Source organism: Diabrotica virgifera, chromosome 5 (assembly GCF_917563875.1).
Source record: "Diabrotica virgifera virgifera chromosome 5, PGI_DIABVI_V3a".
NCBI lineage: Eukaryota > Metazoa > Arthropoda > Insecta > Coleoptera > Chrysomelidae > Diabrotica > Diabrotica virgifera.
Window position 1 is genome coordinate 258,286,524 of NC_065447.1, and position 14,858 is coordinate 258,301,381.

The 14,858-nt window shown below is 32.9% G+C and overlaps 1 protein-coding gene across 1 annotated transcript in view; it reads right to left on the bottom strand.

The window, feature by feature from the left end:
* Positions 1-7,361, bottom strand: part of LOC114324851 (fatty acyl-CoA reductase wat-like) — a 29,381-nt gene extending 22,020 nt beyond the window's left edge. Inside the window, exon 1 of the mRNA XM_028272733.2 lies at positions 7,136-7,361. Within this exon, the coding sequence (XP_028128534.1) occupies positions 7,136-7,324 (189 nt within the window). The 5' untranslated portion in view covers positions 7,325-7,361. The remainder of the gene's footprint in view (positions 1-7,135) is intronic.
* Positions 7,362-14,858: the final 7,497 nt, after the last annotated feature.

A 14,858-nucleotide genomic window follows, 5' to 3' on the forward strand; every position in this document is an offset into this window, starting at 1 on the left:
TAATACCAAAAATCTTAAGGAGTAATATAATGTACGTTTTGCTTTTCTGAATTTTTTTTCTTTTTTGTTTCCTTTTTAGACAAAAATTGGTTATGCTATGGCTGTTCAAAATTTGCCTAAACTCCTGATTAATTACTCGTTCAAGCCATTTTAACTACAGCTTTTTTAAAAATAAACACTTTGAACCGATGAAACTTACAGATCATATAAATAATACATACGCAAAGTAACTTGTGAAGTGGTAATAATAAAATTTAATTGTGATGCTAATTAGGGGGTGATTTTAGCGATTTTTTTACCAACAAATAAAAGGGACCAACAATATTTTGAGCGTAACTCACTTACTTTTAATGTTACAAGTTTTTTTAAAAAACAAAGATAAACCTTTTTTTAAACATTTTAACAAAGTTTAAATGAATTTTCCCCGAAAATTGCTCCGTTTTTGGGTTATTTCACATTGAAATATTCGATTTGGAATTTGATGAAGAAGAACCTACTTTTCATTAGCTACAACTCTGTTTCACATATTTTAAGCATACACCATTTTTTTCAGTTTTTTATAAGCTATATTTTTGCTAAGAATATTTTTTTCGCTGAAATACTTACTTTTTGAGTTATCTCCGAAAAACCGTCCAAAAACATGTTTTTTTCTGTTAAAAATGAACATATTCACTTGCAAATCACTCAAAAAGTATTGACTTAGGAAAAAGCTCTATAGAACAAAAGTTGCTTAGAATTAGTCATTTTATCCAATTCCAAACTTATTTTTAATGTATATTTTTCACCTTCGAGAGAGGGGTTTTCCCCTCTATTTTTGAAAAATGGAGGGGATATAGAATTGTAAACTTTTTCTTATATAATAATAAACAATTTCAACTACCTATTCCCAAATTTTCATCCTTCCTTTATTTTTTTTGGGGTCAGATTGTTCTTTTATCGGGCCAATCCAACGATAAGGTAGAGTTTATTACAAATTATATACCAAAAATTAAATTGAAAATATTCTGAAAACATTTATCGATCATAATAACTTCTTCAGCATTTCATAATTTACTGAATGTAAAAAAACTGTTTGATTTATTTTTCTGTTTGCTTTATCATTCAGATATTTAAAATGTAGGTATAATCTTCAATTCTCTCGAAAACTAATATATAATTTAAAAATACACTTTATCATGAAGTGGATTTCTATTACATTTAGCGTTTATTAGTCGATATCCAATAGATAAAACGATATAAAACTTAATAAAAGAATTGGATATTTATTTACAGTGTGATGATAACGATTATTATATTTTCAATGTCTTATAGTAGCTTAAATAGGTTTAGAAGTTCATTATTAATTCAAGAGCAACCTCGAAAAATTGTCAGTTATAATAAGTTGTGTTGGAATTTTGTAGCGTGTATCTAATCATTTTTTACAGGATTATTTTTTAAGATAGGCCTGGATCCTGGGTACCAAAAGAAAGTTGATTAATAGCAAGCTGAAAATTTGTTAATAGTTTAACGGTGTCTAGTCGGACAAAGTTTGAATGGGAACACTGGAACAGGGGAAGTTTTAATAATTATTGTGGAACAGGTTAAAAATTTGGAACGTCAGACTACGAAAACGTCCCATGTATTTTGTCGAACAGAACTTCCAATTGATTTGTTAACCTTTGATTAAACTCTCACTTGGCAGATTATATCACTAATGATTAGATGTATCCGAGATGAAAATAATAAAATACTAATTCACGAAAAGGATGTCAAAAAGAAATGGATAAATTATTTTGACAGTCTATTAAATGAAGAATTTGACAGACAGCCTGTGGAGTTAACGGAGACAGTATCAGCAATGGTTACCAGAATAACAAACGAGGAAGTGACTCAAGCGCTTCAAAAAATAAAGAAAGGAAAAGCAGTCGGACCAGATGATATTCCTGGGGAAGTATGGAGAGCATTGGGAGAGACAGGAACAAGTTGGCTAGCAGGTCTATTTAATAGAATTATGGAAGTTGGACAAATGCCAGACGAATGGAGAAGCAGTATATTAGTGCCTGTCTACAAAAACAAGGGAGACATACAACATTGCACAAACTACAGGGCTATAAAACTACTTAGCCACTCCATAAAAATATGGGAGAGCGGATACGTAAAGAAACCGAAATATCCGATAATCAATTTGGCTTTATGCAGGGCAGATCAACAACAGATGCAATTTTCATTGTAAGGCAACTGATAGGAAAATACAGGAATAAAGAGACCAACGCTCATATGGTATTCATTGATCTTGAGAAAGCATATGATAGAGTTCCTCGAGAGGTTCTGTGGTGGACACTCAATAAGAAAGGAGTCCCTGGCGAATATGTAAAGATTGTGAGAGATATGTATGAGGGAGTAACAACTACTTAGTGTTAGGACAGGTGTGGGAGAGACTGATAAATTTCAGGTGAAAGTAGGATTGCACCAAGGCTCGGTGGTTAGTCCTTATTTATTCTCATTAATTTTGGACCAGATAACAGCCAAACTACAGGGTAGTATTCCATGGTGCCTAATGCATGCTGATGATGTAGTGTTAATAGGAAATAGTGAAAGAGATTTAGAACAAAAACTGGAACAGTGGAGACAAGCTCTGGAGGAAATAGGTTTAAAACTTAGTAGGACAAAAACAGAGTAATTGGAATGTTCATTTAAAGATGGAGTTACTACAAATAAAATGGTATCTTTGGATGGTGAAATGATAATGAAAAGTAATAGTTTTAAGTACCTAGGATCGGTATTACAGAGTAATGGAGAAATAGATGGAGATGCATGCAGTAGAATTAGGGCTGGATGGATGAAGTGGAAAGAAGCGATTGGTGTGTTGTGTGACAGAAAAATTCCACTGAAGCTGAAGGGAAAATTCTATAAAACAGCCATAAGACCGGCTATGATGCACGGAACTGAATGTTGGGCAGTGAAAAAGAAAGAGGAACAACGAATGCATGTGGCGGAAATGAGAATGCTTAGATGGATGAGTGGAATGACAATGAAGGATAAAATTAGAAATGAGTATATTAGGGGAAGTCTAGGTGTGGCACCAATTGATGCCAAAATGAGAGAGCATAGGTTAAGATGGTTTGGTCATGTTCAACGTCGAGACGTTAATCACCCAATACGAAGAATAGCTGAAGTGCAGATTCCTGGAAGGAGTAGCAGAGGAAGACCAAAGGAGGGGGGAGACGATAAGGCAGGACATGTTGGTAAAGGGGACTAACATTGATATGACCCAAGATTAGAATTGTGTGGAGAAATGCAATTAGGGAAGCCGATCCCTCATAGGGATAAGGCAAAGAGAATGATGATGATGATAATTTGTGTCACTTGGCATGTTCTACGTGTCGGACTTATTAAAATGACCAACATATTAGTCGGACAAACATTTATTCATATTATATTATATAAAATGTGCTATTGAATAAACTTAAAAACAACTTGCTAGTTTTCACAATCATAAACTTGTCAACATGACATGTTCCACAATTCAAATCACGTTCCACAATTAAAACTTCCCCTGTTCCAGTGTTCCCATACATCAAAGTTTGTCTGACTAGATATCGTTAATCTATTAACAAATTTTCAGCTTGATATTAATCAACTTTTTTTTTGATACGCGGGATCCAGGACTATTCTTTAATATTTATTCGCGTAAATTATTCGAAAGACCGGAAAGATGAATAATCAGCCTCATATCACCTATAGCAGCGGTTCTCAATCTTTTTGTGTCATGTACCACCAAATACTTTTTATTATTTTTGGTACCACCTAAATGAAATACATATCTAACTAGGTGATCTAACTAACTATAATAGTGGTGCTGATTTTGGCTGTTTTTGCGTTTTGTGTACCACCTCAAAAAATGAAATGTACCACCAGTGGTACATGTACCACAGATTGAGAACCGCTGACCTATAGAAATAAAAGAGCTGATCAGAAAAATCTCAACAAAAACAGTTGGTCTAAAGGAAATAAGAAAAAGGCGACATGCCAGACAGAAATGTACAAAACTATCCCTGCAACATGCAAGCTGACGAGCGGTGCGTAAAGTTGATCACCATCGTTAGTAAAGCATCAACTAATGTTTAATGTATGTGGCCCATATAAAGAGATGGATTTATGAGGGCAACACTTAAATCAAGGTCCATGCTGCCAGATTTTACCACCAAATCACAATACAAAGTTGGCTTTTAAAAGCTGGACACAAACAGATGAAAAAGAATCCAGCTAAATCAATTATATATTTAGTAAAGATACAACATGCAATATTAAGATACAGAACATTGCCAAACTGATGGAAGGAAGCTCACGTAATGAAGATACCAAAGAATGGAAGAAATAACATATTTCCGTAAAACTACAGGCCAATTAGCTTATCCAACAGCCATGATAAGGCTCATCACCTCGTACTTAAGCGACTGCAGGTTCAGGGTGCAGATAGGACAAGTCCTTTCTGAGCACGGAACCCCGGAAGCTGAATCACAGGAGGCAATCTTATAGCCCCTTTTATACTGCATATACATAGCAAACGTTACAATAACACCAATAACATCACTCAGCCTTTACGCAGACGACACTGCGATAGCGATAAAATACAATAATTTGAATATTGCTTGAAGAAACCTACAGGTGCCATTGGATACAAGATACAATAAAAGAGTGGAGTATCCAGTTTAATAGCTATAAATCCAGAGAATGTACAGGCAGTTAACTTCAAAAAAGAGGAGGCGGTCCAAAAGAACAGCTTACAGTTCATGACAGACCCATCGGATGGAAAAATGAAGCTGAATACTTGGGAGTCACAATTTACCAACATTTAACGTTTACACCACACGTTAATACCACAGTATATAAAACAGACAAGACCAGAGCTGCAATCAGAGGACTCATACGAATAAGAAGTAAATTAGCTATGAAAACAAAATTAAGACTCATAACTAGCATCGTTTAGCATAAGCATCGAAAACATCTACCATAACAACACAAGAAGAAGAACTAACTGACCTAATAGAAGCTGGAAATGGGATAAGACAGGGGGATTCCTTGAGTCCTTTATTGTTCAACCTGATCATGCATGAAATAATAAAAAAAAAGTAAGAACTAAAAAAGGATACCAAAAGGGAGAAAAACTGTAAGAAAACGGTAGAAAAAATACCAAAATAATCTGTTTTGCAGACGATACAATACTAATCTCTCAAAGTGAAGATGATTTACAACGTATGCTGCACCAATTTAACATAACTGCCAGAAAATTGAACATGTTAATTTCCCCAAAAAAGACAAAATGCATGGTTATAACGGCAAATCCAATAATGTATAAATTGGAGTTGAAGGGTCAGATAATAGAACAAGTGATGGAGTTTAAATATCTAGGCATCACACTATCTAGCTACGGAAAGCTCGAAACAGAAGTGGAAGATCAAGTGAATAGAGCAAACAGAGCCGCAGGTTGCCTTAATGACACAATATGGAGAAATGAAAATATCGGAAAAGAAATGAAAGACAGAATTTACAAAGCAGTCATCAGACCAATAGCAGGCAGAAACACGACCCGGCACAGAGAGGACCAAAAAATTGCTCGAAACAGCGGAGATAAAACCCTTCGAAAAATCGATGGTAAGACTCTATGGAACAGAGCTAGAAGTACAGATATACGACGGAGGTGCGAGGTGGACAACATTAATAACTGAGCAAGAAACAGAAGAATAGAATGGAACGACTACATAAGCCGAATGACAACAAATAGAGTAGTAAGGACAGCGAGAGACGGTGCCCCAATAGAAAGACGATCAGTGCAGTGGGAAGACCACGAAGACGATGAAACGACAACTTACTAGGGGCACATTGAAAAAAGAGTCAGAGTCATGTCTATATAAAACGAAGAAAAGAAAAAGAATTAGCATCGTAATACTCATAATATTATCTAGTTAATAAGAGATTATGTGGCTCTGACATTCCCCTTATTAACCCATTAATATTGACCTACACTTATAGGTATCATTTACGTTTTTGTAGTTTGCTACACATGTTTCTTTATTTGGTAAGATAAGAGATTTGGTAAGATTTGGTAAGTCTTTATTTGATAATTCTTTGACTTTTCTAGTTTTGACGTCTGTATCTCTCATGACTATTGACGTATCTTTCCATTGTACTTCGTGCTCTTTGTTCCAGGCACGATTGCATATCTGGAGTCTGTCAAAGTCTCTGCTTTAATCTATGATTGATGCTCATTTTTCCTAACACTTAGTGGTCTGGAGGTTTCTCCCACATCAGAGTTGTTGTATTCACAAGGTATGTTATAAATTCAGTATTTGATTTCTTCGATGTATTGTTTGAGATATAGAATAGATTGCATGGAGTAGGTTGCAAGGAAGATAAACGATCTAGTAGAATACACTTGTGGAAATTTACAAAAGCACTAGTTATGCATAGACAAGAAAGAGTGACTATTATTAACAATACAAGCAGAAAGAAGCTGCATATTAAAAGAATAACAGAAACAAACGACGTTTTAGATATTGTGTATATTCCAAAACGAAAAAAAGAGGAGAAGTAGACTGGAAATGAAACTATCTTCGGTGAGTGATAAAAAGAATATTCATATTCAGTTCAAAACAACTCTTTGAAAAAGCATTTTTACAGGTAAGAGTGGACAAAATAATAATTCTCAACCTCCAGAATGAAGATGGCATTTGAAAAATAGAGACAAATGGCACTATTGCTTCTGTAGAGCAAATAACTAAAATTATATAAAAAAGTCCATTACCTAGTAACAAAGATATGGATAAATCACTTAATGTCAGATTAGCGAACAATGAAGTTATCTGTACAATGGAAAAATAATAAATTTTTATTACAGAATATGTTTCTGTGGTTAACATTATCGTAAAACACAATAATCTATTTGGAAACTGCTTCGTTTTATCTGTCGTGGACTGTTCCCACAAAAGGTTGAACAAAAGATCTTTAAAAATTAGATAAAACACAACAATAAATGTTTTTCCTCTAAACCTTCCATTACGATCTTTTTTAAAACAAATTTATTGCTTTGCAATTAAATATCTCTTTAGCAATATTTCTTATAGCTTATGCTTATAATATAGTTTAGGGTACTTACAGGTTCTTCAAGCAGGTTCCTCAATCGTTCTTCCGGTGATAGTCCCTTCTTCGGCTTGACTATAAGATATATCCCCTCGACGTCACAAGTCCTCAACAGCTTCTCGATGATCAACTTCCCCAGAAATCCTGTCCCACCAGTAAGAAGAATGTTTTTATTTTTATAAAATGACCTCACGTCACTGTACATTGTATTGAACTAGGGGATTGAAAGTTGAGAATTACCCTCCCCGGGGTATAACTGCGGTGAATGATACGATTATAGATTTGATTAAATATTTAGATGGAGAAAAGGATGGCTGTGACGTGGAAAATGAAACTGAAACTCCAACCACGCTATCAATACCTAATACAGCATGTCCTGGTTTTGCTCCGTTAAAAACGAAGTTTTAGAAATGGATTCTACATTTAATTACTGGTGTTTATACATTGAAAACCCTAATTATTGGATTAAAAAATAATTTAACATCTCAGAATCATACTGATAGTAATTAATATTAACATTTTTTATGCCACGTTACTTATACACAGGAATATAAACAAAAAATAAGGGAAAGTATACCGGCCACTAGAGATTTGGAAACAAAAATATCGATGAAATAAATCAGCTATTAACCGATACATTAGCAAAGGCGGGAAAAGAGGTAGCACAAACTAGAATAAAAAAGGAAAACTATATATCCCAGGAAAAAGAACCTTATGAGCAAAACAAAAACATTAATAGAACAAGATAAGAGAAACGCAGTAGATTACAAAGAGATAAAAAAGCTATCAGAACGTACATCAAGGAAAGTCAAAGGAGAGTACAGGAAGAAAAATTAGAAAAAACCATTGAACAAAATAAAAATATGAAGTGCTTAAAACCACAGCTTGGAAGCATACAGATTAATAGTATAAAGAACAAAGAAGGCATAGAGACCAATAATATAGAAGAAATTATACAAGTAACACAAGAATATTATAAAAACCTCTACAATACAAAACAGAAACCAACACAAGAAATCCTTAAGCAACTACAAATAAAAATAGAAAATGTCAATTCCGACTTACAACCAGAAATAAGTAAGATTGAGATAAAAAGAGCACTCAAGGAGATGAAGAATAATAAATCGCCAGGAAAAGACGAGATAACTGTAGAAATGCTAAAAAATGGTTAGAAAACAACTAGAGAAGTTTTGTACACACTTATGAATAAAATATTAATGACAAAACAAATACCCAACACTTGGAACGAAGCAGTAACACTGTTACTATTTGAGAAAGGAGATAAAAAGGATCTAAAGAATTACAGACCCATAACTTTACTAAATGTGATGTACAAACTATTAACCAAGATATTAAAAAACAGATTAACAAGTAAATTAGATGGATACCAGACAAGAGAACAAGTCGGATTTAGAAAGAGCTTCAGTACAAGTGACCACCTTTTAACGATGAAGATATTAATCGAAAAATCTAACGAATATCATATCGAAAAAGCATTTGATAGTGTGGACACTGGGCAGAAAAGAATTCCCTACAAAACAGCAGAATAGACTACAGATATACCGACTTAATTACAAATATATATAATAAGGCAACAACAACTATTAAGCTAATGAAACAAACGGAGCCTATTAAAATAAACCGAGGAGTAAGACAAGGAGATACCATCTCGCCCAAGCTATTCAACTAAGCTCTAAAAGATGTGTTTAAACAACTGCACTGGGATGGCTTGGGTATAAACATAAACGGGTAATATCTGAATCACTTACGGTATGCTGATGATATTGTATTAATAGCAGAAAGACGTGAAGAATTACAAAGAATGATGGAAGAACTATATAGAGAATCGACAAAGATAGGACTGAAGATGAATTACAGTAAAACAAAAACCATGACCGATCAACAAGAAGAACTAGTAATTACAGTGGCACAAACAAGAATAGAACAAGTAAAGGAGTATATATATCTAGGACAAATCTCTAGATTAAATAAAGAAAATCAGACCGAAGAAATAAAGAGAAGAATAAGATTGGCCTGGGCATCATTCGAAAAACTGTCTTATATTCTAAAGAACAGAAAATGCCCGCAATACCTAAAAACAAGAGTCTTCAATCAATGTATACTCCCTGTTTTAATATATGGCTCGCAGACATAGATGTTTACAAAAGAGAATATGGAAAAAATAGCAAAGACAGAAAGAGCCATGGAAAGACAAATGCTGAACATTAAACTATCAGACAGGAAAATAAACGAATGAATCCGTAACAAAACAAAAGTAAAAGATGTCTCTACCCAAGTAGCAAAGCTTAAATGGAAGTTCGCCAGACACACCCTACGGCAGAAGAATGAAAGATGGACTAAGACAATTATACATTGGAGACCGTGGAACCACAAACGAAAAAGGGGAAGGCCACAGATGCAATGGTCAGATGACCTGAAGAAACACACTGGGTCAAAATGGATGCAAATTGCCCAAGATAGAGAGGCATGGAAGAAGGAAGAGGAGGCATATATCCAAGGATGGATGTTTAGGGCTGATTAGATAGATAGATAGACTTATACACAATTTCCAGCTGTTATCAAAATGTAACAAAACTTAATTAGAAAAAAAAAGAGTATGTGTACACTTATGTACGCACGTAAGAAGTTATACTATTATTATATGATTTCAACGAAATAAATTTACTTTAAATAGTTTATTTTTATTTTATTTAAATATTAAACTAATTTTAATACTTACTACTTTCCAAAAAATGTTATGAAAACAATACCAAACATTAAAAAAAAGTAAGGCAAGGCAACAAACATGAGGTGTTCCTAAGAGGTTACCTATCCAAAACATAACCGTAACAAACCATAACACTGCTTGACTACGGTTATCGGGCCACAACCGTGTAAGTCAGTGTGATATGACCGTAAAATTGATCCAAAAATGAATTATTTTGACAGATTGTACAAATAATATTAAGATTGGTTTTTAATCTTCTTTTCATCATATTTTAATACTTATTATCCTATTCCAGACAAACACAAATCCAAAAACACAAAAATTATAATAAATGTATTTACTAAAAACACCAATATATTTTTTTACTAAAAATAACTTGAAATATTTAGCAACTAACTTCAGACTATCGTAGGCGCGTATTTCATACCGTCGATTTTATAAAAGTTCACTCAACATTTTTCCCAATCGCGCCTAAAGAAGTATAACTTCAAAAACGGAATAAAGAGGAACCTAAGCTAATAGGTACTCTGATAAGGTGGGTACATAATTATTTTAAAGAAAAAGGTTTCAATTCAAGTTCATTGTTTATTACACATACTCACAACAAGTTGAATGTTTTATTTTATATTTTATTATGTATTTTACGTATTTAATAAATGATACGTAGAGAGTCATATTGACTAGTTAATCACCAGTAAAACAAATACAAATCCTGTGTACTCCATAAACTACAAATACAAATACAAATTTCCTATATTTGCTTTCTTATATTTCCTTTATTTAAAAAAAAAATGATAAACTACATTAAAAACGTATTTGGTTCAATCAATAATTAAATGGGGATGGTTTTATTTCAGCTGCAATACACACCGAAAATATTTTATACATATCAACTATCAACTATAATATGATAGATATTTTTTTCTTGTGATGCTGTCTCTTTTAGTGAGATTAGCGACTACACTGGCAAATCTGTCTCTGTCCAATGCTGTTCTAAACAAAGATGTTGAATCAAGACCGGTCCAGTCTCTGATATTTTTAAGCCGTGAAATCTGGCGCCTACCGGGACTCCGATTTCCTTCAATCTTCCCCTGGATGAGGGGGCATCCATAAACTACGTCGTAAAAAATTTGAACTTTTTAATCCGTCGTAGTTCGTCGTTTACAGACGAACCCCCCCCCATGTCGACGTCGTCATTCAGTGATTTAAAAAAATTCAATGTTATTTCTGATTTTTTTTAATCAACCTTGAAACTTTATTTGCGAATGTATCATAACAAGAATAATTAAGGGGGCAGGCGCAAAATCTTGGTCCACTGCTATTTAAATGCACTATTTTTTCGAATCCTGAGAAAACTAATAAATATATTTGAAAAATATAAACGCAGACTGAAAGATTACATTATTACCGAGGGCTGAAGTCCCTTAGAATAAACAAAAGGTTTCTTTTGAATGAAATTTTTGAACTTAAAAATCAGACTAAATATTCTCTTTTTTATCCCTCTAACTTATTAAAATAAACATTATAGATGTTTTCAGAAACATTTGGCTCTCGGTAATAATGTAATCTCTCAATCTGCGTTTAAATTTTTAAAAAATTTTTATTAGTTTTCTGAGTATTCGAAAAAAATGAATGCATTTAAATGGCATTGGACCAAGATTTTGCGTATAAATCTTCTCTAAGTATAAATACGACTTACTAACTAAATAGAACACAATATTTTATTTCGATTCATTCTTTCAGAACTATTTTTTCACACACAGTATGCAGCACATAAATGAATTAACAATTTAATATTGTTTGCTTCCAGACGTTGTTCGGTATATATAGAAGCGCTTGTTTAAACCCAAAGAACAAGGTCTTATATTGTTTGTTGTCCTGTACAAAAGTGCTACCTAATATTATTTTAAAGCTGTGACTGATAAAAACGAAATATATGCGATAAAAGTATCTACAAGAGAATTCTTTTTAACTTTAACAAAGGTGTATTTATTCGTAAACGTTTTGTTTTATTTTCAATTTCATTTCAAAAACTACACGTTTTTATATGAATATCTGATATTTTAATGCTGGTAAAAGCTAGTAAAAAATTATATTTATAGAGACAATAGCGACAAATTTAAATATACCAATATATTAAGAGGAAACAGTAGCGATCAACAGGTAGCGAAAACGTGTTCCAAGATTGCGGCTGTAATTTTAAATATTTTTCCGAGATATTTGGCACACATATTCGCAATATAATAAAGAATGGTGGTACAGAGCCCAATTTGAATAATATATTAATATGTGGAAATTACTCTGTAATTAAATACAATATTAAGAAAACAAGCCTGTACCGCCATTAAGAAGAACAAAAAAATACACTTTCTTCAAATAAACTTTTTTACCCGATGCCTAGATTTTGTGTCATTTTGGAACTACTATAATTTTTTATTTCATTAGTAGTTCCAAAATGACACAAAATCTAGGCATCGGATAAAAAAGTTTATTTGAAGAAAGTGTATTTTTTTGTTTTTCTTAATGGCGGTACAGGCTCGTTTTTTTTAATATTGTATTTAATTACAGAGTAATTTCCACATATTAATATATTTTTCAAATTGGGCTCTGTACCGCCATTCTTTATTATATTGCGAATACGTGTGCCAAATAGCTCGAAAAAATATTCGAAATTATAGCCGCAATCTTGGAACGGGTTTTGGCTACCTGTTGATCGCTACTGTATCTCCTTTGTGCACTCATACCCCCCACCCTCTGTCGTATTTCGTCGAAATAAGCAAGCCCCCTCCCTCTTCTCAACGACGTAGTTTATGGATGTCCCCTGATCAGTTGCGCGAGGTGGTACTTTTCGTTTCTCATTATATGTGTCCCACATATAATGAGATCTAATATAATTATGAGATATAATAAGATGAACTTTTCTAACTGTGATGATCTTTAGCAGCTCCCTATCAGTAGGTACCTATTCTCCTCAGGACATTTTCGTTGGTGGTGTGGGTTGTCCAAGGTATTTTCAAGATTCTTAAGTCAGAAATTCAAAAGCTTCTAACTTGTTCATCAGCGTTATGTTGAGCATCCAGGCCTCCATTCCATACAGTAGTATTGACCGTGATAGGTATAAACAATCTTGAATATAAATTGCAAAATGTTGGTTGGTATACGAAATTATTCATCTCATTTGATATCCATTACACGAGAGGGTGTCAAATATGAAGGATAACAAAGAAACTTACAGCATAGAAGTAAAAGTACCACGAATTTGCACTCATTTGACATAGACGTGGCCACACTTGTCGGAGTCACATACGAAAGTACCTCACACACCTGTAAATTTGTTCAGTGTGATTTGGTCCACTTTTGGATGTAAACAATTGACTTTATCTATTTTTAAAGAATGTGCTATTATGGCCATCACTGACCTCTATCTGATGAATTTACTCTTGTTATTCTATCACTCGTTCTTACAAGTTCTACTACGTTATCTTCCAGTATTTCTCTATAACCAATTATACCTAACTCATTTCCTACTAGCTAGGTACTACTTTTTTCTACATACCATAATTTGATAACCAACGTTTAGCAATGAACACAGTACCTACGGAGAAGAAAAAAATTATTAGTAGTAGAAATATGCTTCATTGTCACTGAAAATTTTACAATTTTATGGACAAAGCCTAAATAGAGGCGGAAAATACCAATAACAAAAATACAATTTACTAAAATTATATAAATCGTCAATATTACAAAATAAAAGACAATGCAAGTAAATCAAAAATAATAGGTATATTGCAAAATTTAAATAAATTGCAAATTAAACATTCTACAATAGTACATTCTTTAAAGGTAAAATATTGCAAAACCTCTAAATTTTAAAGAACCGCTTGGATTGACATGAAATTTGGATACACATAGCTAACAAGTCAAAGATAAAAAGTGATATGGTGCCGATGTGTGCTTTTGCCCTAGGGGGGACTTTCACCCCCTTTTGAGGGTGAAAAATATATGTTCCAAATAAGTGCGGAAATGGATAAAATAACTAATTCTAAGCAACTTTTGTTCTATAAAGTTTTTTCACCAACTTAATACTTTTCGAGTTATTTGCGAGTGAATATGTTAATTTTTTTACAAAATAACCACGTTTTCAGACGGTTTTTCGCAAATAACTCAAAAAGTAAGTATTTGGTCGAAAAAATTCTTATCAAAAATATAGCACGTAAAAAATTAAAAAACATGGTGTATATATCAGGTCACTATACCTAGTAGAAGCAGAGTTATAATAGCTAATGAAAAATAGGTTCATATTCGTCAAATTCCAAATCGAATATTTTAACGTGCCATAACCAAAAACGAAGCACTTTTTTGGGAAAAACTCATTTAAAATTTTTTAAAGTGTTTAAAAATGCTTATTTTTGTTTAAAAAAATTTTAGCATCAAAAGTAAACAAGTTACGCCCAAAATAATGTTGGTCCCTTTTTTGGTAAGAAATAGGGAAAATCACCCCCTAATTAACATTTAAAATGAACTTAATTGTTACCACTTCACAAGGTCTTTACTCGCGTATGTATTTATCATATGATCTGTCAGTTTCATCGGTTCAAAGTCCTTATTTTTGCAAGAGCTGTAGTTAAAAGGGCTTGAACGAGTTACTTATCACGAGTGTATGCAAATTTAAAAACACCGAATCTTAACCAATTGTTGTCTTACAGAAAAACACAAAAATACAAAATATTCAGAAAAGTAAAGCCGAATTTTTTATTGTTTAAGATTTTTGGTATCTCTACCAATTTTTAAGTTATTTTGAAAAAAAGCATTTTTTCAAAACTAAAATTTTTAAAAATTTTACTTTAAAACACCAAATTTTTTCAAAAATAAGCACTTTGAATCGATGAAACTTACAGATCGTATAAACACAACATAAGTAAAGTAACTTGTGAAGCGGTAACGATTAATTTCATTTAAGTTGCTAATTGGGATGTGTTCTTCCTGATTTTTTTTTGCCAAAACAAAAGAG